The sequence below is a fragment of the Arvicola amphibius genome, chromosome 4, assembly GCF_903992535.2.
Source record: "Arvicola amphibius chromosome 4, mArvAmp1.2, whole genome shotgun sequence".
NCBI lineage: Eukaryota > Metazoa > Chordata > Mammalia > Rodentia > Cricetidae > Arvicola > Arvicola amphibius.
The window spans coordinates 33,531,726-33,559,021 of record NC_052050.1 but is presented as its reverse complement, the minus strand read 5'-3'; the positions used below and the strand labels follow the sequence as shown (position 1 = coordinate 33,559,021).

The 27,296-nt window shown below is 47.9% G+C and overlaps 1 protein-coding gene across 2 annotated transcripts in view; it reads left to right on the top strand.

The window, feature by feature from the left end:
• Rnf43 (ring finger protein 43) overlaps positions 1–27,296 on the top strand; it is a 66,402-nt gene that overhangs the window by 29,232 nt on the left and 9,874 nt on the right. For both annotated transcript variants that reach the window (XM_038325105.1, XM_038325106.1), the window contains one exon: positions 23,299–23,421. In XM_038325105.1, the coding sequence (XP_038181033.1) occupies positions 23,299–23,421 (123 nt within the window). The remainder of the gene's footprint in view (positions 1–23,298; positions 23,422–27,296) is intronic.

The window sequence follows — 27,296 nt, the reverse complement described above, 5'->3', positions numbered from 1 at the left end:
TTGTGTTTTGCTCAGATTTCTGGGTCATCTTCTTATTTATTTTGGATTTGAGGTTTGTCTGTTTCTCTCCATCTGGATTTTCTGTGCTGATTCTGAAGATAGCTTTGAGGAACAGGGATAAAAAAAAAGGCAGAGCTGCTGACAGTGTTCTTGTTAGTGCCCAGTCCACAGCTTTTGATGTGCTCAGGAAACGTGTGTGTGTGTGTGTGTGTGTGTGTGTGTGTGTGTGTGTGTGAGAGACAAGTGTGTATGTGTGACCAGTGTGTGTGTGACCGGTGTGTGTGTGTGTGATCAATGTGTATGTGTGTGAGAGATTTGTGTGTGTGTGTGTGTGTGAGAGACTGGGTGACTGGTATGTGTGTGTGTGTGTGTGTGTGTGTGTGTGTGCGTGCGCGCACGCGCGTGAGAGAGAGAGAGAGAGAGAGAGAGAGAGAGAGACAGAGAGCGTGAGTGAGCATGGACTGGCCTCCAGCTCACTGCCTTGCTGAGGATGAGCCAGGGAGTCCTTCCTTTCATATGAGACAACCAGTATTTTCCCCACTTCATGGAAAAAGTGGTAATTCAATCTTTAAAGAAATCCGTCCTTTTAGAAGAACACAGTCACTAAAGCAAACAGATCAAGTTTGCTCAGCGTCGTTATTTGTTCATGGCAGAGGGAGAGTGGTTATTTGAAAGCACGTGTTAGCTCCTACTTATGTAGCAGAATCATAGAAGTACAGACTGCACATGGTACTTGGATGAGGAAGCTCTGAGGCGTGCTCTCCGACTGGCTCAGGTCAATGCTCCGGTTAATTCTCAGGTCACGTACAACCTGAAGGCAATGGGAGGTAATACAGGAAGCCTCTGGTATTCTTTGTGAATATAGAGTCTGCCTTTTGAGACATGATCTATCTTGAATTTTGACTTCCCGCCCCAGCTGCTTTTCATCTGTGTATAGTGGAAATGTATTCTGAAAGGGGTTTGTCGTCGTCCCCCCTGTCATTGCTGCACAAGTCTACCATGTATCAGAGCCAGTTTTAGAAGGTTTACTAAGATGCAGATGGTGAGCCCTCCCTGAAGGCTCTGTCTCCACGTGCCTGGTGTAGGGCCTGAACCGAAGACTTCCCAGGTGGTGTCAGTGCGCCTGGACTACATGTTAAGAAACGCTGCTCTAGGCCACTTGGTACCTTATAGTCACCGTGACTTTAACACGGCCAGAACAGCCAAACAAAGTTTAAGTAAAAAGATTGGCTTTAATATTTAATAAATGACCACATGCTTGCAGAGACAAAATGCAGCCAAAAGACCATGTGCCCAAGGCTTGGGCAGTCGCCTACCTATACCAGCAGACAAAGAGTGTTTTTCTGATGCTGAAATAGCAGGAAGCAGGTGGGAGCTTGCTTTAGGAGAAAAGGCTTAGCTAGACTCAAGAGCTGGAAGATTCTTCCTCAGTTCCTCTGTCACCTTCAGAGAGTAGGTTTGCAGTTTGCCTTGCCTTTGGGAGTTCCCATTTTTCTTTGTTCCACCTTAGTTTGTACAGTAGGTTATGTTAAAACCAACCGACGCTGCACGTAGTGGCGCACACCTGTAATCCCAGCACTTGGGAGTTTGAGGTCAGCTTGGTCCACATAGAGTTCCGGAAGAGCCAGAGCTACTTGGGGAGATCCTGACTCAAAAAAACAAAAACAAATAAAAAAACTAGGTGGGGCCTGTGAGAATGCTCCGTGGGTACAGGCCCTTGATGTTCAACATTACCAGCCTGGTGCCCCGGGTCCTGTCCCCAGACCTCACGTGAAGGGAGAGGGAGAAGACCTGAAGACCTATTCCTCCAAGTTGTTCTCTGGCCTCTCCCTGAGCACCATGATATGTGAGCTCTCTCTCTCTATCTCTCTCTCTCTCTCTCCTCTCTCCCTCTCTCTCTCACACACACATATCATCATCATCATAATCAATGTAAATCATGTTAAAATTTTAAAATAAGAAAGAGAAACCGAGCTGGTTTGAGTCACACTGTGTCCTAGCAAACAGCACAGTGTCATCCCTCCAGACTTACTGACCAAGAAACCAACCAGAAACAACTTCCCCGGTATTTCTTCCTTCTGAGCATTAATCTTAGCATTTAAAATGTTCCATCCTGCTGCCAGGTATAAAAATATAGACAGTGTTTTTGCGAGCTTAGACCTTCAACTCTTTCGCTCAGATTCTAATTCCTTGTTGTTGTTGAGTTAGTACACCCCTATGTAGCCCAGGTTGCCCTGGAACTCACTGTGTAGCCCAGGTAGCCCGGGATGACCTCCGACTCATAACTCTTGCGCCAGGGCCATGCTAATCTCTGCACCAGTCCAGTTTTAGTATGCGAGCGACTGAAGTGAGACAGACCCCCCTGTACCCCCAGTTCTCAGAACTTTCAGCTCCTCCCTCTACTTCATCCCTGTCGTCCAGTCTGTCCGCAAATACTGTCAGCATTTTCTCCATAACATCTTTGGTTCACCCCTTGCAGCTGCCACTGCCGGAGGCCAAGTCCTCATGGACCAGGCTGGATTCTCAGGAGAGATGTTCTGGGTGGGTTTCCACCACCAGTTTTCCTTCTTTCCACTACTGTTTTTATCTTCAGGGTAAAATCAAGATGCTTACAATATTGAGGTGTTTGTTTGGGACAGAATTTTGCTGTATGTACCCAGGCTAGCCTTGACCCCCTTACGTTGCTTCAGCTGACCTCCAACTCATGATTACTCTTCCTCCCTCGGCCTCATAGTGCTGGGCTTGCAGGCATGAGCCTCAACACCCTACACAACACTGTTTCGATAATAAACACCCCTTGTTCAGAAGCTAAGGTGAGCTCTTTTCCTCATATGGAAGGACCAACTCATGACACTTTCTTTCTCCCAACCCTTCCCAGATCCTTCCCATATCCCCACCTCCCCAATTCCTTGCCTTCTCTCTTTCTTTAGAAAACAAATAAAAACAAAAACCCAAGAAACACACACACACACACAAAACCCACACAAATGGAAACCATAATATACAAGCAAAAGACCAATAGGACAAAAAATGCTCAAATAATTCAAAATGAGACAAACCATTTACAAGAATACCATTTAGTTCATTTTGTGTTGGCCAATTACTGAGTATTGGGCCTGCCATGCAGTGTGGCTGATACACCCAGTGAGATTCCACTAGAGAAGCCATTGTTCATTACAGGTTGCTTCTTAATTAGAATGGGAGCCCATGTCTACTTCCTTCTCTCAGAAATGGGACCCCATTTGGCTTGAACCCATGCAGGTCCTATGTGGGCTGCCACAGTCCGTGAGTCCGTGTATTCATCAGCCCTGTGGTCAGGAAGGGCTATGTCCTCGGAGCCATCCATCCTCTCTGGTTCTTACAGTCTTTCCGCCTCCTCTTCCACACAGATCCCGGAGCCCTGAGGGGAGGGTTTTGATGAAGACAGCCCATTTAGAATGGGGTGCTCCAGAGTCTCCCACTCTTCTGTTCAAGTAGCATTCATAGCATTGACTCCCCCTCTCAGCTCTCCAAACTCTAGAAATTACTTATTCATCTTTATTATTACTACTGAATGTGTGTGTGAGTGTGCATGTGTGTATGTGTGTGCGTGCGCGCATGTGCAGTTTACATGTACCAGGGCAAGTATGTGGAGGTCAGAGGTCAGCTTTTGGGAGTCAGTTCTCTCCTTGCACTGGGGGGTTCTGGGTAGTCGACCCTGCATGTCAAATGGCTTTCTTTTTCTACTCAACCATCTCAGCGGCCTAGCCAGATGCTTTCAGGTCTGGTTTTCAGTCAGACAAGTCTCCCTGTTCTTTGAAGACCTGAGAGAAACAGTCCGCAGCCACATTCCACACCTAGTTCTTCCTTTCATCTCAAGGCTGAAACTAAGATGTTCCAAAAAACTCGCTTGGAAGGTAACAACAGATCCTGCCTTTTCTTTTAATGTGGCTGTTTCTCTCCTGTCTAAACCCTGTCCTCTTTAAGAGCTATTTGAAGACCCTCACAGGCCGCAGGGCTATTGGCTGCCCTGAGTGCAGAACTTGATAGCACCTTGCACCACCAATGGCCTTACATGTGCCATGCGTGTCCTCCTTAGGAGACTGTGGTTCCCGGGTACAGCCCAGCACAGTCTTAGGAAGGAAGCAGCTGCTCGTCAAACTCTTGCCAACTATTAAAAGGTCATCTATTAGTACCATTCTGATGTATCACAAGGAGCTGTGCATGTCTGTCCATCTCCACATGCTCAGGAGTCACATCAAGGGATTCCCCGTATATCGACAAGGAGCCCTGGGTGCCATTGATCTTCCCTACTCCAGACAGCGTGGAGGAAAGAGCAGTGGCTACTATTTTGGGGAGAAAGGCAGTTTCATACCCAGGTCTGATAATGCCTGGGGTTAGTATGGGCTTACAGTCGTTGGTTATTTGGCTAGGAAGGGGGATTTGGCCTTTGAAGTATTCCAGTTAGGTGTTGGCTTAGCAATTAGATCTGCTGCTGTTTTCTGAGGTCAGCCTACATGAGGACACAGCCATGGTGGAGCGACTGGGTGTCAGTCTTACACCATAAGAACTCATTTATAGGCACCCACAGAGGAGTACCCACCCGGGCAGAGAACAAACACCAAGGAAGAGCAAAGGAAAGTGCCCTTCCCATAGTCACTGTGTCAACAGACGTAGCAGATAAGGCGGCTTTTGTGAAGCAGGGATGTGGTGTGGGGGGGTCGATGCACCTGGGCTTGATGATTCAGAAACTTGGTGCCACATTATATGGCACTATGAGGCCACCTTATATGCCAGCCACTCCATGGTGGCTGATGTCATGTAATTACCCATTTGTTAACTGGGCCAAGAGGAAAGGCCTGGAAGACAGCCAGAGGAAGGTATACTTACATCTTTGCCGAGCCGCCTTCAGAACCCATGAACGACATGGCTGTTGGAGTCCTCTTTCCTTATGGGTGGAGTCATTGTCAGCCCAGTAGAGGCTGACTCCTAATATGGGTGTCGTGTGATTTGCCTTGCTTATTTCTATGAATAGTATTCTCTCGTTTAAATGTATTCAAGGAGGGGAGGGGGAGTTGCCAGAGAGATGGCTCAGTGGTTAAGAGCTGCTATTGCTCTTCTAGAGGACGGGGTTCAGTTCCCAACACCCACAGTTTTGCTCCCAACCCTTCAGACTCCAGAAGAGGGATGCCCTCTTCTGACCTCCATGGGCACCAGACACACACGGATCTGCAAGCCAAACACATACACATAAGCAAATAGTAAAGCTGGTTTTTGAACAGCATCAGGTGGAGCCGGGGAGATATCTCAGTAGGGAAAGTGACTTCCCCGCTGATGGAAGAGCCTGATCCTGGATCCCAGCACCCAGGTGAAAAGCTGGGTGCAGACGCAAGCACCGAGAACCCCAGCACTGGAAGGTGAGGTGGGAGCTGAGAAAGGACCATCCAGTCTAGCTCCAGATTCAGGGAGAGATGTTTCAAAAAACAAGGTGGGCAGTAGCCAAGGAAGATACCCAACCACAGCACACAAAGTGAAGTAAAATAAAATAAAAGTATGCAGATGGGTTTCTGTGGCTCAGCCACCAGCCCGCCAGCTGTGCCTTAAGCAGGAACACGGTCTGGCCAGTCCTGCTGGCTGAAGTGGCCGGGATTTGATTCCAGGCTCACCCAGCTTCTGTTGCAGTTGTCTCAGTGCGTAACTCAAACACACTTTCAGGAGACCAAATGCTCAAGCTTCCAGTATCAGTAAAGCATACATTTATGGATCATTATGTGAGGACTTTGTAATTTGTGAGATACAAAGACAAGCCTTCCCTGGTTATACTCCCATGGATTTCAGAAATCAAAAATTATTACATAATAAAAAGACAGAGCAAGATGCTGTGGACATTTCTCTTTCATTTTTCCCCTCCAAGACAGGGTTCTTCTGTGTAGCCCTAGTATCCTGGAACTTGCTTTGTAGACCATGCTGGCCTCAAACTCACAGAGATCTGCCTGCCCCTGCCTCCCCAGTGCTGGGATTAAAGGCGTGCGCCACCACTGCCCTGCCTGGGCATTTATTTAAAAAAGAAATTCTCCGTGAAAGAAGTAGACCTGCGCATCCTGAAGGCTAAGTGGGATGGGTTTGCTTACGCTGTAGGAAGGGAATGAGACAGATTCCCAGAGACCATAAGAACCACGATACAATTGTTTTGGACAAGCGGTGGTTTGGGAGCGAACTGGAGCTGTCTCTGAGGAGATGGGTAGAAGTGACACTTTGTGTTGACACTGCCTGTATTAATGGCCAGTAATTAAAATATGTGATTTCATCTCTATGCTGACCGTTTTAAGTATTGTTCTCTTTTTAAATATATTATTACCATTATCATTTATTATTATTTTACTTGAAACAGGCCAGGAGCTCACCAGGTAGACCAGGCTGGCCTTGAACTCACGAGCTTCACCTGCTTCTTCTTCCTCAGCGCTGGGATTAAAGACTTGCACCATCACATCTAGCCAATTAACTTTATTTTAATGTATTTTTAATTGTACGTATGTGTGTGGGTACAACGTGTAAGTGCAGATGCCCTCTGAGACCAGAGGCATTGAATTTCCCTTGAGCTGTGGGAGCCACTCAACAGCAGCGCTTGGAACTTAATTCGGATTCTCTGCAAGAGCAATGCACACTTCTTCACTGTTAGAACATCTCTCTAGCCCTGGTTTCCCATTTTTTGATCAAGATTCAGATAAGGTAGACCACTCACTTCTTGGAAGTGTCAGAGTTGAAATGCAGAAGCAAGTGTGCTGCTTCCAAAGGCTGAATAGCATCGTCTCATTTGATAGGCAAGGAGTCTGAATTTAAGTCAGAAGGTTGTCGACATCTGAACAGAATGATGATTCGATTAGCATTTTGTTTAGGGATATTGTTCTTGCAGGATCCACAGGGGGTTAGAATGCTGAGAGACCGGTTAGGAGTCGGCTATAAAGCCTCTGACTCTGGGGACAGGGAAGGCAGTTTCCCAAGACTAGTTAATAGACACGGCAAGATTCATAGTGACTCTGGGGTGTGGTGACCCTAACAAAGATAAGTCAGATAAGAAGGGCTATTGGCGCCAGGTGGTTGTGGCAGCGCACGCCTTTGATCCCAGGACTCGGGAGGCAGAGGCAGGTGAATCTCTGAGTTGGAGGCCAGCCTGGTCTACAGAGTGAGTTCCAGGGGACCCAGGGATATGCAGAGACACCCTCTCTCAAAAAACAAAACAAATGGCTATTAGTTTAGGGCTGCATGCTGGCAGAAGGTGATATTTCGGCTCCATATATTTGAGTTTGTGGGTGCCATTAAGACAGCAATGAAGTAATGTCTAATGGGCCTATAGAAGCACAGGCCAATTTGACTTTAGAGACCTGATTTAAGAATCATCTGAAAACACTAGCGTGTATAGGAACTCCAGGAAGGAGAGCATAGAGACGAGAGAATATAGCTTTAGGATGTGTGTATGTGTTAGATGAGAGGCAAAGGAAGGGGAGAAAGAGGAACTCACGACAAATGGAGGGCAGCCGGAAGAGAAGCGGGAGTTCAGTTGTGTGTCACAGACAGTAAGTGAGGAAAATCAGTTAGAGGCAGAGTTACCGAGGGACCTTTCTCCGCATTATTAGTGTTGATCACTGTCAAACACTTTCTTTTTTCTCTGTTCTTGGCCCTGTTTATGGAGGCAGTCAGTCAGTCCAGAGCACTGTTTCCCTATTAAAGACATGTTTAGTTGCCACGCTTTTAATTTGAGCTAGTGAGAAATCTCTGTTTTATTATCAACAAATTAACATAACCGTGTGCTGGCTTTGATCAAGTCATTGGAGAGTAATTGGTCTTTGGGTCTCTCTCTCCATCCAAGAAAACTCTTGTAAAGATTTTGGCTCTTGCTCCACACCTCCTCCCGTGGTCTACCAAGTCTCCATCAGCTTGAGCCTGTGAGTCTCTGGGCAGGGTTCAGGTCACAGGCTGAGCACCCCTTGTGTTGGTTCTGGGGTTACCTGCTTTGTGAAGGGGGTGATGCTAATGAGATGAGAATAAAATCACTAATGAAGGATTATAAAGCACTTTGCAAATCTAAAAGCAACATCAAAGCTAAATATAATCTTAATTTAGGGTAAAGAGTTCCATTACCCGAGTGAGAAAGAAAGAGGACAAAGGGTAGTAGTGCTTTGTACCTTGATAACTGCAGATCAAAAGTGCTATATTGATCGCAGTTGCTCTGTGAACTCTCCAACCTAGGAATTTGGCTCCCCTCCCTGGTTCTCTAAGTACTCCTCTGGCCCACTCAGTGTGCCCTTGGCGTTTCTCTGAGTCTCCGGACCAGCACCAGCAGGAACTTCTTTGCAGTGGCAGCTTGATAAGGGAGAGGAGTCTTCTTCCATTTATCTTCTCGGTATCTCTTCACTACCTGGGCCTCGCTAGAAAAGTAAAGAGGTTTGAGCAATTAGGAAATAACAAAGAGCTCACGGTCCACAAAGAACAAGTTAAGGGATGTTTGGAATATTTGAGCATACCTGTGCCTTTGCTGTGAGGTGGCCTGCAGACACCCTCAGGTACCGAGCATGCTGGAAGCTGCTCAGGAGGCACTTGGGAAGCTAAAACCAAGAACCATAGTGGGGATCATGGGCTTCACCTATATCAACTTTTCTGAGTATAGAGGATAGAGGAAAGAAATTAATTCATCTCTCAAAAGCAAGCAGAAAGACCTACTCTGAAAAGAAACCTACAGAATAGTACTGGGGCTGAATTGACTCTAAATGTTCCCAGAACCTTTTTATGCAGCCCATGGGCCTGGTTGTCATAAAATCTTGGTAGGGAGTGAAGTTCACCGGAAACACTCAGTCAACTAAAGCTAAAGCCAGTCCCCGAGTCCCCATGGGGAGCAAATGCTTCTTTGGGGCAACATTAAAGGGACATTTTCTCCCCCAACCCCTCACTTTTTTTTTTCGAGACAGGGATTCTCTCTGTAGCCTTGGCTGTCCTGGAACTCACTCTGTAGACCAGGCTGGCCTCAAACTCACAGAGATCCACCTGCCTCTACCTCCCAAGGGCTGGGATTAATGGCGTGCGCCACCACCGCTGACTGATCTTTTCTCAAATTGATTCAGTTGTCTCTAAATGATTTCTCCCCACAAAATAACTATCCTTCAGATCTGAAGATTTATATCAGGGCCCCAGATGACAAGAGAGCATACTCCCAAAGCCATGTAGAGAGAACAAATTAGTATATGCCCACATTCTACATTCCTCAGTGTGCAACGCTGTGTATGCACACATTCTACATTCCTCAATGTGCAACGCTATATATACACACATTCTACATTCCTCAGTGTGCAACGCTGTGTAGGCACAAATTCTACATTCCTCAGTGTGCAATGCTGTGTATGCACACATTCTATATTCCTCAGTGTGCAACGCTGTGTATGCACACATTCTACATTCCTCAGTGTGCAACGCTGTGTATGCACACATTCTACATTCCTCAGTGTGCAACACTGTGTATGCACACATTCTACATTCCTCAATGTGCAAAGCTGTGTATGCACACATTCTACATTCCTCAGTGTGCACACATTCTACATTCCTCAGTGTGCAACACTGTGTATGCACACATTCTACATTCCTCAATGTGCAAAGCTGTGTATGCACACATTCTACATTCCTCAGTGTGCAACACTGTGTATGCACACATTCTACATTCCTCAGTGTGCAATGCTGTGTGTTTGTGTTCCCTGTGCTATTGACATGTGACTTGAAAACCTTGTCTGTGTGCATGCACATACTGGGCTGTAGAAAACTTATTACTGACCTATGTCTCAGGTGAGCAGAGCTATTCTTTTGGCAGGTGGTGGTGGGAGGGCTTTTTAGAATGTTTCTTTGTTCCCCACACTGATTCTGAATGGGCAGTCATTAAGGAGGAAGGCTTCCTTGGAAAAGGTTAGTCTTGCTCAAATTAATAGATAAGGCTTAGGCATGATGGGTAAAAGGAAGGATGAGAACTCTCCCTTTTTATGAGGTTGAACATCTGTGACTTTGAGCTTATAAGGCGTGTGTAGAGCTAGACACCACCAGGTACATGCTTGTATCCCAGCAGTGGGGAGGAGCACACGACCAGGCGCCAAAGTAGAGTGTTGGAGTGTTGGGGAGGCTTTCACTGGGTTTCTGAAGAGAGGACAGGAGTCTGAAGATAGTTCTTCCCTGATGAAGTGAGAATGCAGTTGCCAAATTTGCTTCCTACTGGCTTGTTAAAATGTGACCTAGCACGCTTTCTTTTCTCCTGCTTCTGCTTGGTATTGTGCAAGTGGTGAGGAGCCCTCGCCTCTGACCTGGAGGAGCTCAGGATGTACTTGCAGAAAGGAGGACATGACTAATATTTTATTGAGCACCTACTCTAACCAGGCCCACTCACAGAGGAAGTGACTAAAGGGAAGGGCCCCAGTGGAGTTGCCAATTAATACTAACAGTCACTTAAGAATTTGGATAGGGGCTGGGGAGGTGGCCCAGTGGCTAAGAGCAGGTACTGTCCTTTTAGAGGACACGAGTTCAATTCCAGCATCCTCACTTGTAACCCCAGCTCTAAGCAGACGGCTGTGGGGGAAGGTGTTTCACTCTAGTGACTAAGAACAGGTCAGAGGGCTTGAGAAGGACCCAGTTCTGAGGAGTGGGGGGGGGGGCAAAAAGCAGTATAAGAGTAAAAATCCACTCAGCTGCCAGCAGTCTTTGGCTCACAGGACATAGCAGAAGTGCCATTTGTCCCCTGATCTGTAAAGGAGATAGGGAAAAATCCGTGGGAAGACAGAGAAAAAGGAATGTGGCAGGCACTGGTAGTGCACAACTTTAATCCCAGCACTCGGGAGGCTGAGGCAGGCGGATCTCTGCAAGTTCGAGGCCAGCCTGGTCTACAGAGTGAGTTCCAGGACAGCAAGGGCTACACAGAGAAACCCTGTCTTGAAAAACCAAAAGAAAAAAAAAAGAAAAAAGAATTTTGTATACAACAACAAAACTCTCCCATTATACCTTTAAAAAAAAGATAATCTAATTTTTTGTATGTGGGTAAGCATCTCTGGTTCACGTGGATGCGAGTTCCCGGAGAGGCCGGAGAAAGGCGTTGGTTCCTCTGGGACTGGCATTATAGGTGCTCATTTAGCCCGCTTGTGAGTGCTGGGAACCAAACCTGGGTCTTCTGTAAGAGCAACAAGTGCTCTTAGCTCCTGAGACATCTCTCCAGTCCCCACACATACTTCTGTACACACAAGTTAAGAGTTTTTCTGGTTTTACTCTTAGTGCTTAGAATTCTACCATAAAAAACAAACAAACAAAGCCTGCAGGGCTGGATGCCTGAAAGGTTAAGAACACATACTGCACAGAAGACCCAGGTTCAATTTCAAGCATCCACAACAGGCAGCTCTAGCTCCAAAGGGGATTTAACACCTCTGGCCTCTGTGAACACTTGTATACACACACACACACACACACACACACACACACACAAAATTTTTAAAAACAATACCTATCTTAGGATATCTTAGGGATTGATAAATAAGTAAAAAGCTTCTTATGTATGTTTCTTTTGAGTTCCCAGGAACTGCATGGATGCTGTTAGACATTACTGAAATATTCAGAAGATGGAAATACCAGCTGATATGAATGCTGAGATATATGCCAGGCACCATGGGCAGAGAGACCCAGTGAAATGCTGAGCCCCAAATGGCACCCACACCCCAGGCTTTCCCAACCCCATCGTACTTTCTCCTTTGTGCCCTGCCTAGAAGGCTCTTCTGTGAGTGGGAATAAAATATCTGCGCTCCTGGTGCATCCACTCAGCTGCCAGCAGTCTGTTTGCCATGTTCTTGGCTGGCAAATCATTAAACAGTCCCCCCAAAGCAGGCCTCTTCCCCAGGGCCACCCCATAGACAAGGAATCAGAGTTGTGGTCAAAGGCTGTCAGCAGTCATGCTGGAGCCTTGGGGCTGTCTCCAATGTGAGCCTTTCTCGGCTAGTGCCTCTTCTGAACAGAAACCTCTTTAACCTGCTATTAACCCCGCTACCCCTCCACCCCATAGCTTCTGAGGGTAGAATGAGCATCCGAGTTGGCGGGTGACTTGCATAATTGTACCTATTTCCTCCTGATGTAATTTCTAAGTGCAGCCACCCTGTGTTCAATCTACTGTTTCTTTATTGAGGCACGGAACCACCCCTCACAGCTTTTCCAGCTTGAATCTAAGTGTAATCCGCGTTAACTGCCCAGGAGCCAGGGACTGAGAACCGCCAAGCAACCCCTCGGTGAGCTTCGCCCACCTTCACTGTATGGCACTTAGAGCCTGGGCTGGGACGACTTAGTTGAACTTGGCTCTTTTGGAGACAGTATCTGCTCTTGTAGAGCTTTCCAGCTGCAAAACAAGCCAGCTGTGAAAGACAGCAGCATGGACCGGACCGGGGTTGGCAAGACAACTTGACATTCCCTGGGGTTTGAGCTAGATAGGCTGAAAGGCCTGAATGGGTGTGAAGTCGACCAGTCGAAGCTAGACCCTTTCACATTCTTGCATTGACGTCATCAACCAGCGGTGCTCTGGTAGTTCCCATAAGCCTCTGGCATATTTAAATAAACACTCTAGCTTCCTTAGGCTTCATTCCTCTGTTTTTTCTTTCTTTCTTTCTTCCTTCCTTCCTTCTTTCTTTCTTTCTTTCTTTCTTTCTTTCTCCTTTGTGTGTATGGTTTTTGTTTTTTTGTTGTTGTTGTTTGTTTGTTTTTTTGAGACAAGATTTCTCTGTGTAACCCTCTCTGGAACTCCCAGAGATCTGCCTGCTGCCTCTGCCTCCTGAATGCTAGGATTACAGATGCTCACCATGCTCTCTGCTCTTTTGGTGTGTTTATAAGAACTGTCTGGTTTTAGTCTTGGGCCTTTTAAACTTCAACTTCTTTACCTTAATGATGACTTTGGAAGCGAACATTACCTGCTTCTAACAGGCTTCTAAATTCCTACCATCTTGGACATGAGTTTGGCCAGAATAGAAATCGAGAAAGCATAAGGCAGAACACGCCAAAGCGCTTTTTAAATAGTTTACTGGGTTACGTATAAGAGGACAGTTAGTAAACTCACTGCGGAAAGAGGTAAGGCCCTGCCCCAGAAGCACCTAGGGCAGAACTTCCAGAATGCTCATCTTGGAAATGAGAGGATAAGGTTTTACCTGTCTAGCCCTTGGCTTCTCTGCAAAGGGCAGCTTGGGATAAGAGTTGAATAGAGCCAGCATGCCTCAGTGGTGCTTTCTGTACAGTGGAGCCACGGGATAGTGTCAGGACTCAGGTGATCTTCAGGGCCTCCTGGGATTCTTGGAGGTTGAGCCTTGAGTACTTCACCTGGTGGAGGATAGGTGTCCAAATGACATGACTAGGGTGTCTTCTAAGAAGAGTGTGTGTGTGTGTGTGTGTGTGTGTGTGTGTGGTGTTGGAAAAGGTCTTACTGCATAGCCTCAAACCTAACCATACACTTGCCTCAGTCCCCAAGTACCTTCGCACAGGAGGCCTGTTTCCACCACACAGTAGGCCTGTTTCCACCAGAATGGACTGTGCTCCGATTGTGTAATCTCTGCTGCGGTCCCACTGGATGCATCGATGATGGATGAACTACTGTGTGGGTATACAACTGTGTGATGCTATAAGAGGTCAGCAGCAGCAAGTGGTGGCTGAGTTTCTCCCTCTGAAGCAACCCCAGTAGTCAGCTTTTGTTTCTTATGTTTCTGAATCTTCTAAACAAAGAGGCTAAGCAGAGGGGGTGAGGATCCCCCATGGAGGCTGTTTTCCCGGAGGTGGGTCTAGGTACAGAGTGAAGCTTTGACACCCTCTGAGAAGAGGGTAGGTACATTTTGAAATGGAAGAATGACGTCTTTTCTATGGGGTGAGGGACGGGGTGGCGGGGAGGACGGAACAGGAGTCCGTCAGAAGGACCATTGTTCCGGTCTAAACTGTGACCTCCAATTTCAGGACACACCTTTCTCACCCCAAACATGGATGAGCCCCTGCAAAGGCATCTGCACCAAGACTCCTCTGCCTTCACTGTGGCTGTCGAACAAACTGGGTGGTCAAGGGGCAAGCCTTTAATCCCAGCACTGGGGAGGAGGAGGATCTCTATGAGGCCAGAGAGAGTTCCAGGACAGCCAGAGCTACACAGAGAAACCCTGTCTCGAAAAACCACAATAAGAAAGAAGAGCTATTAAATCCTATCAGGAAGAAGGAAGCTGAGGCAGAGCATGCAGAGACCCAGCCAGAGGCAAAGGAGCAGATAGATCCAGCCTCTCTGGCTTGCTAAGCCTGAGAACCGGGATGGATTCTGAAACCTTTGGGCCCAGGTGCCTGTGCTGCAGCTCTGTATGGGGCTATGTGCTCTCATGGGAAGGAGGCAGGCTGACGTGTGTTGTTCCAGGCCACATTGCCTCTCTGGCTTGTATTCCTGGAGACATGGTGATGCAGGCAGGGTAGAGGCTGAATCTAGGAGAACTCAAAACTCTTTAGCCAGAGTTCATTTTCCTCTTCTATGAGAAAGCAAGTTTGTTTTCGAGGTAGGATCTTGCCGTATTGCTCAGGCCCAAGCAATACTCCTACTCCATCTTCCCAGGTAACGGGAACTGTAGCTATGTGCCACACCAGGCTGAAGGCAAGTTTTGAAGATCTCAGATAGGTATGAGCCAGGCTAGGCATTTAGCAATTCATGTTTCTTCTATGAACTGTATGGTGACTGGATTCAAAATTAGTTTATTCCTTCATTAAAAAAATATTATAGCTGGGTACTGATGGCGCAAGACTTTAATCCCAGCACTCAGGAAGCAGAGGCAGGTGAATCTTTGTGAGTTCGAGGCCAGCCTGCTCTACAGAGAAAGTTCCAGGACAGCTAGGACTGTTACACAGAAGAACCCTGTACCAAAAACACAAAATACAAAAACAAAACAAAACAAAACAAAACAAAAAGTTATTTATGTGTATGGGTGTTTTGCCTGCATGTATGTTTAGGAATGGCTTGTGTACTGGTACCCACAGAGGCCATAGAGGAGTGTCAGATTCCCTGGCACTGTAGATATAGGCAGTTGTGAGCCACCAATGTGGGTGCTGGCAGTCAGAACCAGGTCCTGTGGAAGAGCAGCCAGTACTCTCAACCACTGAGCCCTCTCGCCACCAAACACTAGGCCTGTGATATGCAAAACCCCAAAGTAGACTTTCTGTGAGCTGGGCTTTTCCCTCAGGCTTCTGTGCTTCAGGAGTTGGTTCTAGCTCATCTGCTCTCCTCTGCCTTCTGGCTCACCAGCACTGCTGCTCCACAGGGAGATTCTCTCTCCCCAATACGATCTTCTTCTGTAGCTTGAAATAATACACAATGGCCAGGCAGGAAATGGAGGCATGGGGATCATCCATGGGCAGTGTCAGCTATAAGACAGAGTTTGGAATCAGCCCAGGCTATGTGAGACCTCATCTCAAATAAATAAAAATTTTTAAAAAAAAATTTTAAAAAAAGCCACGCGGTGGGGGTGCATGCCTTTAATCTCAGCACTCTGGAGGCAGAGGCAGGCCAATCTCTGAGGCCAGTCTGGTCTACAGGGTGAGTTCCATTATAGCCAGAGCTACACAGAGAAGCCCTGTCTCAAAAATCCAAGAGCTGAGAGGTGGACCAGCACTAGTCTGCTTTGCCCCAAGCAGCAAGAGCTATATTTTATGATGCTGGTGTGTCCTGCCGCCCAAGATAAAAGTCAGGTGGTTCTAAGTTCAAGCAATGGAGGGTGCACTGATGCGGATGATTATCAAATCTGGGAAGAGGAAATAGGGAGAAGGGCGCCTTTGATGTCTGGCCAGTGCTCCTGATTACAAAGGCAAAATTGTAGCAGGCAGTAAAGTTACCTGTCCAAGGCCTGGGTGAAGGTCTGAGTGTAGAATCCGAGAACTGAAAGATTGTTGCAGCAGAGGAGGGAGTGGGGGAGGGCTGGGAAATGGGATATAGTGCAGAGTGGCTTGCAGAAGCCCACGCCCAGGAGGAGGTGATAGATGCTGTAGAACTGAGACAGGAGTTAAGTACAGAGCTCACTGGAGCCCTGGAATGCCCTTTGTGAGGCCGTAATGAGGTCACATGGGAAGGAGGCGGGCTGAAAAGTGGAAGAGCTTGTTCGGTGGGGTTTGGAGGGCTGAGAACAGGAGTAAAGTGGCCTTGGATGAGGAACTGTCCCAGACTCTGCCCTGCAGAATGCTGGCATTCAGAAGCCCTGTTGACCGCCAAGGGAGGAAGGTGTCAGAAAGGGCCTTGTCTCTTCCAGGAATAAGGAGAGAATTGTTATTGTAAGTACAATAGTAAAGCCGGCTCCCATTTAATGAGCACTTGCTAGGTGTCGGTCTGTGCTGGGCACTTACTAGTCATTATCTCTGGTCTTTGAGATGAACAGGAATCATTTTTTCTGTGGTATTGGTGGTCCCATCCTGAAATGAAGGCTGTGATACTCAGAAAGTAACTTGCCCAAGGCTCCACAGGTACATAGTGAGGCCATTTCAATTTAAACCTTACTTCTGTCTTGGAAAGGAATTAAACCAGAATGAATAAGTTAAAGAAAGAACAATGGACTTAAAAATACGAAGTCCAGATAGTTGTAGCATCCGTGCCTGTAATCTTAGCACTGAAGCAAGAGAAGGCAAGAGTTTAAGTCAACCTAAGCTACACAGCAAGACCCTACCTATCTCTAAAACAAAACATGGACATTGGAGTTCACAGTTGGAACCGTAGCTATTCCAGGGGTTAAAGCAGAAGTGTCCCCTGAGCCCAGAAGTTCAGGGCAATCCTAAGCAACATAGCAAGACCATGTCTCTTAGAACAAAAGGATTATAACATCATACACACACACACACACACACACACACATACACACACACACACACACACACACCAGTTTTAATGTCTTTGCTGAAGGGTGTGTATGCAAAGCCAATTCTAAACCTGAGTGATCTGGACCTCCCTCATGGTAACTCTAGGACAGGGGTATCCCAACTCATGGCTTCTCTTGGGAATACACACCACCCACCAATTCTTCAATTCCTCCAATTTCTGGAAGCCCTACCCAGCCACACCCTCACTGAATCTAAAAAGCACTTGGTCCTCTTCTGGTATCACTGAAAGAATGGGCAGGCCAACAATTTCCTATTTGTGATTAGGAGCCCTGGCATCCTAAGGAGATGAGTGCCCCTAGATCTACTCTCTCCCCAGGAACTCTCCTTTGGCTGGGATGCCTAGAAGGAGGGGGGAAGGCTGCCTCTGTGTTCACGGGTAATGAACAGTCTTGGTGGGAATGACTGGTTTTCATGTTTAATCTGAGGATACTTGCAAGGCTCTCATTGTAACCAAGTCAAACTGTGCAAAAATGTGGTGAACGTGTTTCTTATACTACTAATTGGACTGTACAAGAAAGGTCATGTATTTTCTATTAAATCTGTTTCCAATGGCCGGGCGGTGGTGGCGCACGCCTTTAATCCCAGCACTCGGGAGGCAGAGGCAGGCGGATCTCTGAGTTCGAGGCCAGCCTGGTCTACAAGAGCTAGCTCCAGGACAGGCTCTAGAAACTACAGGGAAACCCTGTCTCGAAAAACCAAAAAAAAAAAAAAAAAAAAAAAGAAAGAAAAGAAAATCTGTTTCCAAGGCCCCATCTCTCGGGGTGAGCGCAAGGTAGCTTCCCTTCAAAAAGGAAGAGACACAAACACCCAGAGTTTGAAGAAACCTCCATTAGCTAGGGAACCCCTGATGCCTATGCTCATCGCCACAAATGCCTGATACCCAGATGCAGGTTCCCTTTGAGATCAGAGGGGAAAGCTCTGGGACTGTAGCTCAGTGGAAGAGCCTTTTCTAGCATACACACGGCTCTGGGCCCCAGCTCCAGCATTGAAAGAAAAGAAAAGTTTGGATATATTTCTTGTCTGTGGATGTGGCTCAGTTGGTTAAGTAGCAGCATGAAGCCCTGGGTTCCACCCCCAGCCCTGAATCAACCCGGGGAGGGGGGAAGGGAGGGCGCAGAGGGCACATGCCTGTAACCCCAGCACTCAGTAGGAGAAGGAAGATCAGAAATCCACTACGTATTGAGCTTGAGGCTAACCTGGGCAACACAGGACCTTGTCTCAGAAAGAAAGAAGAGACAGGAGGGAAAGGAGAAGGGAAGGGGGAGAATCTGAGTGGATACACCTTTTCTCCTGGGGTCCAGTCTCCCTATACCTGCTGCTCAGTCATTCTACAGGGACCACACACCTTCTGGGGCTCAGTCTAGACTCCTCCTCACCCCTTTATGTTCTAGAGGCAGGACCCTCCCTCCACACTCCACTTCTTTCTGCCTTTGGGACATCTGCACTTCCTCAGAGAGTTCACCTTTCACCAAAGCCAGGAAAGGAGCTGCTAGCCAGCGTTGGCATGTGGCAAATCTCTTAGGGCAAGGAGATGAAGGAGAGAAAAGACAGGAAGTACAGAAAGCCATTGTTCATTCTTCTTCCCGTTCCATAACCCTCCCTTACCACTTCCTCTCTCTCTCTCTCTCTCTCTCTGTCTTTTCCAGAGCAACCATTGCCAGGGTTTTTGGTGTACACTCTGTTGTCTTAGGAGTTATCTGCCAGTCATCTGGTTGTAGACCCTTGATAACTAATCAGTAAATCCTGGGTACCCCATGTCCAGCAGTCACTGACAGGACAGTGGGGGACAGGTGGCCTGAGGGCTGGGTAGGGAAGACAGCAGACAGATTCTCCACAGTGGGAAAACACTGTGATTAGAGAAATACAGGACCAGTCTGCAGATGCCAAGAGTGTGTTTAGGGAAGTGGAGCAGGTTATTATTTTTGGACACAGAGTGCGGGGGCGGGAGTAATAGGAAGAGAGAGTAAGCCACAAGGCAAGGCAGCCCAGACACAGCCTTTAAAACCTGTGTCCGTGTGTCTCTAGTGGGCACGCACATACACATGATTTGTATGTGTGGGCATGTGGGCCATAGCACACATGTGGATGTCAGAAATCGACTTTGTAGAGTCGATTACCTCCTCCTGCATTTACGTGGGTTATGTGGGTTCCAAGATCACGGCCGACACAGCAAATGCTTTTGCTCACTGAGCCATATCCCCCGAGCCCAGGCCAGGCGTTTAAGGCTGCAGACTTCATCCCAAGAGCTGTGAGGAATCCACCCAGAGCTTCCATTCAGGCAAGCAAGCTCAAGTTAGCATTGGAGCCACTTTGTACAGAGGGATGAGTGGGGTAAGACAAGCCTAGTTAAGAAGTTTCTAGTGATTCTGGGTAGCAGTGGTGATGGCAACTGTAACTAAGGACCTGGGCTGATTGGGAAGAAACAGGAGTAAAGAGACAGATAGATAATTGGATCCCTGAGCTTCCCACTTTATGATGAACCCAAAATGACCTAAAATGATGGTTCCTCTCTGCCTGGGGAATAAACTGACCAAGTTTGGTGACTTCCTTTCTTTTTTCTTTTTCTTTTCCTTCCTCCCTCCCTCCCTCCCTCCCTTCCTCCCTCCGTCCCTCCCTCCCTCCCTCCCTCCCTCCCTCCCTCCCTCCCTCTCTCTCTCTCTAGCTCTGGCTGTCCTGGAACTCATTTGTAAATCAGGCTGGCCTCGAGCTCACAGAGATCCTCCTGTCCCTGCCTCCTGAGTCCTGGTATTAAAGACATGTGCCACCATGTCCGGTTTATTTGTTTATTTCTCCCATGTTGATGTTTGAAGGAAATAGAGGAGACAGGATGGGTAGCCACTGGCTGGGTGATAGGTGGATCCTGCTTCTGATCCCCAGGACAGGGGACACTGGATACCCAGTTTCAGACTGTACAGTGATCTGGTCAGTCCGACAAGCTAAAAGCTAGTCTTGTGTGAGCTTGGCTTCTCTGAGCCTCAGGCTCTTCTTTATACAGGAGGCAAGGTCTGCCCCACAGTGGAGTAAGGCCTGAAGCCCGGGAAGGCAGGCGGCACAAAGACCGGTCACCCCCCATTCTCGTTCTTGGTTGCCGGTTCAGACTCGGTCTGCTGATTCTGACTCCTGGGTCCCCTCTTCCCCTTTACCAGAGGCATCCTCCAACATGATGCTGGTTCTCCGCTGAGACTTAGGGATGGAGTGCTGGGTAAATCGTTGCAAAGCTTCCCTTTCCAGATCTGCCCTCTGCTCAGTGTGCGTGTGTGCGCATGTGCGCATGTGTGTGTGTTGGGGGTCTTAGAGAGCTGGCCTGTGAAGGGAGGGCAAACTAGTCAAAACAGTGGACTTCTGCGACTAATTTCTACGTCTCAGGAATTTCTGCTCACTTGGCACAGCCGTGTCCAAATCTACTCCACACAGGCTTCTTGGAATCAGCAGGGGAGTCCTCCCGTGTACAAGTCTGTGGTCTCCACAGCATGGGCTGGCTCCTGTTGCCCGTCCCCTGCCATTCTGCTCACACCTGCCCCATCTTCCCACAGTTCCGTCTCAGTCTGTGTTCTCAGAACAGGTGGCTTCCTCTGCTGGGAATGGCCTCTCCACCCTCTTCTCTTTGTTGGTCTTCTGGGTGAGCACGTATTCAGTCAGCCTCTGATAAAGTTATCAATTCACTCTTGCAATAAATGCTCCGTTCCTCATCTGGACCCACGAGTCTCTGCTTCCCGTATCCTCCAGTAGTCTCTTGAACACGCTAGCCTCAGAACATCACAACGCAGTTTACATAGCACAGTGGGAGCCTGCAGGGTTATTGAATTAAAGAATGGATGGAGGGCTGGGAGACGGACTACTTGGTCAGTAAAACGCTTGCCGTACAATGTGAGGACTGTCTGTGCCCAGCACCGTGTTAAAAAGCTGAGCGCTGGCTGAAGAGATGGCTACTTAGTTCAGAACGCTGGCAGAGGACCTGGGTTTGGTTTCCAACACTCACATGGCAGCTCACATATGTCTACAACTTGAGTTTTGGGGAATCTGATGCCCTCTTCTGGCCTCCTCAGGCACCAGGTACATGAGTTGTGCACATTCTGGCAAGCATTCATACAGGCAAAATAGAAATAATAAACCTTAAAAACAAAAAAGGTGAGGTACGGCGTTGCTCACCTGTAGTCTCAGTGCTGTGGAGGCAGACACAGGCAGGTCCCTGGGAGTGTGCTGGCCAGCCGGGCTAGCCTAGTTGACGAGCTCCAGGCTCAAAGAGAAACCCAATCTGTAAAAGTAAGGTAGAGAGCAATTGATTGAGGCTTCCAGCATCAACCTCTGACCTTCACCCACATGTGCAATACATACAAAATGAATTGCACACATACACACATGCACACACACACACACACAGAATGGGCGGATGATTGGATAGGCTGACACACGGTATACATTGAAAAGAAAACAGCCCAGCGTCTTGGCATTCATTTCTGGAGACAAGAGTGTAACCTTTCTCCCACACTAAGCCTCCATCACCGCCAGGCCAGTAACCCCTAAATTCTGGAAATAAGCATAGGACCCCTGCTACCTCCCCAGAGATGTTCTTATCAAGGCCATGATGCAAAGCGACATCGTACATATTGATTGAGAACCTACCGGGTTTGAGTCAGTAAGAGATGAGCCTGAGAAAGCTTTCGGAAAGTTACTCCGGTTTTCAACCCGTAGCGGACATCATCATCATCAATTTGAAATTCTCTGTGCTTCCTCTGATGGCTCTTTCTGAAAGTACTTCAAACTCTAGCATCAGTAGAGAGTGAAGTACCAACCACCCCTTTGTAGGAAATCACTCTCTGGCCAGGACATGGGAATCCCTGACCTGTAGGAATATCCAGGGACAAGCAAGTACTACTTTGTTTTCTTAGCACTTTGGGAAAATCAGATTCAGATATATTTGAGAATTGTCTTGAATATAGGGCAGGTGAGATGGCTCAACAGGGTTGTCACCAAACCTGATGATCCAAGTCCAATCACTTGGATCCCATGGTGGAAAGAGAGAACAGGTGCCCACAGTTGTCCTCTGACCTCCACATATACACCATGGCATGCATACCACACATGCACAGAAAATAAATAAGATGTTATCAAAGAATAATATGGAATAAGATTGTTAAGTGAAGGGTCTCATTTCTCTGATGAGGGGTCCCGGATTTCTGTTCACACAGTTGGCCCATTTTCTCTTTAGTCATTATTTCTATACTAGTTTGGCTTAGAGGTACAGTCTTGGATTGGACCTTCCATAGTCCTAGAGCTAATAGGCAGAGGTGGTCCCATCTCTACTGCATCATTCCTGTGCCCAGGAATTGTGTTGGTCAGTCCCTAAGTCTTGGCCCAGCTTCATTCAAAAACAGCCTCCTCCAGCAACTTGCTTGATTCCACGATGGGCACAGGGCACTCACAGGCAGTGAGAAGGAGGGGCAGGTACACTGAGTTAGAAGACACAGGCCAGAATCTGCAGGGCTGTTGAAGCATCCCAAAACAGCATCGGTAGCACCTGGCACTGCCTCCAGGCTCAAGGACAGAAGGCACAGAGGCAGGAGTACAGGAGCACTCTCTGAGCCTGGAGCTTACAGGAGCACTCTCTGAGCCTGGAGCTTACAGGAGCACTCTCTGAGCCTGGAGCTTACAGGAGCACTCTCAGAACCTGGAGGTTTGGGAGCAAGTAGAAGGATCCGGAGACACTGTGCTCATCAGGAGAGGGGCCATCTGGACTTGGTCTGTTTAAAAAAGTGTGGCTTGAGAGTCCTGCAGCTGTTCCACAGCAGGTTCTTCATTTAGGTCCTGCCTGCAATGCTCCTCCTTCCCATCCCCCATCCTCTGTACTCTAGCACCTTTGAAGTCACAAAGAATGATTACTAGTTTAATACGAAGCTCTCCAGTAATAAGACTCACTCTTCTTGAGATACAGTGGCCTGAAACTCGCTGTGTAACCCAGGCTGGCCTCATACTTTTGGCAAATCCCCTGCCTCTGCCTTCTGAGTTCCGGAGTTACAGGCATCAGCCACCATGCCCAGGGAAGGTCTACTCTTTTCTAGTAGCAAGAGACCTACTCAGGGCCAGCAAGATGGCTCCGCGGGTAAAAGTACATGCAGCGCAAGCCTGGCAACCTGAGCTTGAGTCCCTAGACCCCATGGCGGAAGGAGAAAAACAATTCCTGAAAGTTGTCCTCTACCCCCACATATACATCATGGAGCATGTGCTCACATCCACATATGCACGCATGCGCGCGTGCACACACACACACACACACACATTATTTTTAAACATCTTTTAAAAAGACGCCAACCTGGAGCCTGCCTAGAATAATGTAGATGTCTTGGTTCTTGTCCGCAGCTCATACCTGCTCTAACCCAGGTCTTTGTCTCTCTGCAGTCCCACCCGCTGTACCTGTGCAATGCCAGTGACGACGACAACCTGGAGCCTGGCTTCATCAGCATCGTCAAGCTGGAGAGTCCTCGAAGGGCTCCTCGGCCCTGCCTGTCACTGGCCAGTAAGGTAGAGTCTCACAGCACACGTCCTCAGACCACATGTCCTCAGCTGCACCCAGCACTGGGCTGTGGGGCTCTGTGCTCTCTTGTCCCCTTGTCTCTTAGAACCATAAGCCCTGGAGGCTGGAGTGATGGCTCAGTGGCTAAGAACTCTGGCTGCTCTTCCCAGCACCACTTGGTGGCTCACAACCATCTGTAAGTCAGTTCCAAGGGATCTGATGCCCTCTTCTGGCCTCCACGGGTTCCAGGAAAAAGTAGTACACAGACACATATTCAGGCAAAACATCTATACACATACACATAAAATAATATTTTTTTAGGAATGCTAAACCTGGCTGGGCAGTGGTAGCACACACCTTTAATTCTAGCACTTGGGAGGCAGAGGCAGGTGGATCTCTGTGAGTTCGAGGCCAACCTAGTCTACAGAGTGAGTTCCAGGACAGCCAGAGCTGTTACACAGAGAAACTCTGTCTCAAAAAAAAAAAAAAAAAAAAAAAAAACAAACAACAACAAAAATTGCTAAATCTGATTCCTCAAGTTCCCTTAGCTCTCAACCCATCCGAGAGCCATAGAAATCCACACTTGTTTTTCTACCAACCAGTCCCAGGATTTTGAGTTTCCCACTGCCTCACCCCACTTCATTTCTTAGAAATTCTGAGGGCTTTCCCTTCCTCGGCACAAGAGCAGATCAGGTGGGCGGTACAGGGTGGGATGTCACTCGAAGGTTTTGTTTTTCACACTTCAGAAACATCTGCTGAGCACTTTCACAAGAACAGCAAAAGAGCCAAATTTGGTGGCTCATGCCTGAGGTCCCAGCACTCAGGAGGCCGAGCTAGGATTGTGTGCTTGAGGCCAGGGTCGGGCTGTAGAGTAAACACGAGCTCAGCCAGTGCTGTGTAACAAAACTCTGGCTAAAAAAAGGAAAACAAAACAGCCAAGTGGAAGTTATTGCTCTCCCTACGATGTGTACACATTTCCTGTGAGCTTTGTTAACTTTAGGCCTGCAAGATGACTTTGGCTTACCCAAGGGTCATATGTAAATTAGGGCTGGGGTATGGCTCAGCTGGCCTGGATTGCACAGGCCCTGGCTTTGTTCTCTGACATCTCATAAAGTCAGGTTTGGTGGTACATGCTTATAATTCCGGCCCTCTAGGATAAAGGCAAGATGATTAGAAATCCAAAGTCACCGCACTCACACGGTGAGTGTGAGGCTAGCTGGGCTATATGAGACCCTCTTACAAAATTAAAACAAAACAAAATACCTCCCACTAAAATGTAAATTAGTTGCCACATTTAAAAACTGGAAATAAACCAGGCAGTGGTGGTACATGCCTTTAATCCCAGCACTTGGGAGGCAGAGCCAGGGGGACCTCTGAGTTCAAGGTTAGGCTGGTCTACAGGAAGAGTTCCAGGACTGCCAGGGCTACACAGAGAAACCCTGTCTCCAAAAAATAAAACAAGTAAAAGCTTAAAATAATATTAAGGCAGAAGATACTCACAGGCCTGCATAGGTACTCAAAACCTAGACTAGCTGCAGACGCTCACAGGTCTGCACCACACCCAGCTTCCGCAGTTCTTTTAACACAGTCTGTGACTGCACTATCTACACATGGCCGACTGTAAGGGTGCTTCTATGCAGGAGGCTTTCTCCTTGACCTCTGCAGGAACACACACACACACACACACACACACACGCACGCACGCACGCACGCACGCGCGCGCGCTGTGCTAGTGTGCTTTCTCCTTTCCTCCCTTCCATCTGTAGCCTCAGTCTTTGGGATGGTGTGTCTTCCCCTTTAATTAAGCTCTCTGGAAACATCTTCACAGACACACCCAGAGGTACCCTTTGCTAATCTCTTAGGTGCTTCTCAGCCCAGTTAAATTGACAGTCAGGATGAACCCCCACACCTGGCTTCTCAATCATTGCTAAGAGAATTGCCTTTTCCCAAGCATGCCAGTCGGGTCCCATCATCTAACCTGGCCAACTGTTCCACACTGGACAGTCTTACCTAGAGCCTTGCACATGCTAAGTGTGTGTCCCACACCGAGCCGCCTTACCCAGAGCCTTGCACACGCTAAGTGTGTGTCCCACACTGAGCGGTCTTACCCAGAGCCTTGCACACGCTAAGTGTGTGTCCACACTGAGCAGTCTTACCCAGAGCCTTGCACACGCTAACTGTGTGTCCCACACTGAGCAGTCTTCCGCATATGCTCTACAGTTCACAAAGGCTGCTTTTGATTTTTTTTTAACTACTTATCTCACTTGGTCTTCTCTGAAACCCTCACCGTGATTCATTTGGACTTTTCTGTTCTGTTTCTGTCCCTACCCAGTCACCTGGAGTGGTGTTTGCCTCTTTATCAGCCCCAAGTCCCCTGTCATACCTGGACAAACACAGAGGCCTTTTGCCTAAGAGAAGGAATTAGATAGGCAAGCCGCTGGGTACCAAGATGGCCACCAAGCCAGCGGCTAAGGGGAAGGCCCTCTCAAGCTGGACATGGTGGCACATACCTATAATCATAGCATGCAGGAATACTGAGGGAGTAGGGTACTGATTTGGGGGCCAGCCTGGGCAACATAATGAGACCTTGCCTTGAGGAACACAGATCAAAACAGAAAGAGAAGGCGTTCTGGGGGCTGAAGTCCAGGATGATGCCGAAGAGTCTTCCATGGACCAGTTCAGGCCCTATGGGTCTTGGTTTCCTTACTGTCTTAGGGAATTCTGAGGGATAAATGAACTCATGTATGCAAGCCACATATAATAGTTGATATAATAGCACCATGTGCCAGGTACAAACCTAAGTACTTTACATGGATTAATTAATTCAGTTCTATGAGGTGGGGTCTGTTATTGCCCCAGATTACACAAAAGCAAACAAAAGCGCGGAGAAGTTTCCCACAAAGTCTCACAACTCCTGGTGGGAGCAGAGCTGGGATCCCCACCTTGGCTCTCTGGGCAGGGCAGATCTCAGTAAGAAGCACACACCTTCTCCTTCCTTCTCCCGTTGCTCTCAAGCCCAGCCTAGTGCTGCTTATCCTACTGACTCTTTCCAGTCTGACCCAGCCCTATGGGGCTGGAACTCCTCCCAGCAGATGGGGGTCTTTGGCCAAGTGGACTTCAACAAATGTTCTGCTAAGTCTGTGTTTCTTGGAGGGGGTGATGGGTGGGGGACAGGGGGACTAAAGTGCTTTCCTCTCCCCCCACCCCCAGAGGGAGCTGCTTCACATTTATCTGTTTCGTGTGTTGAGTGTTTGCATCAGATTGGGGACCAGAGAGTAGAGGGGACGGCATTCTGAAGTAAAAGGTGTCGGCCATTGTCTGTTCCTTTCATGTATGCACTAGAATATCGTTACAAGCAATCTAGGTTTTTTAAACCATTTTTTATTTAAATTTTATTTATTTATAGTTTATAGTTTATGCATGACTGCTCTGCATGTCCACCTGCATGCCCGAAGAGGGCATCAGGTCCCATTAGAGATGATTATGAGCCACCATGTGGGTGCTGAAAATTGAACTCAGGACCTCAGGAAGAACAGCCAATACTCTTAACCACTGAGCCATCTCCCCAGCCCGAGCATTCTAGTGTTGTGTGCGCAGGGAGTCCGGAGCTTCCTGGCTTAGTGGGCTTAGTGGATGCTGTTGTATTATGGATGAGCAGGTGATGGACGGAAACGGTCACTGTGGTCTGTAGAGGAAAGTTGAACAGCCGACTAATGGACCGAAAGACAGGATTCCAGCTCCCTCCTTGCATGCTCTGAGTTGGCTCCTGGTGCAGTTTTGCTTGCTGGCCCAAGGTCTGGCCACCCTGTAGCATCCAGAGAGGACCGTGCTGTCTTTGGCTGTGGGAGCTTGCCCATCCTCCCTGTCTTCCAGATTCCAGTCC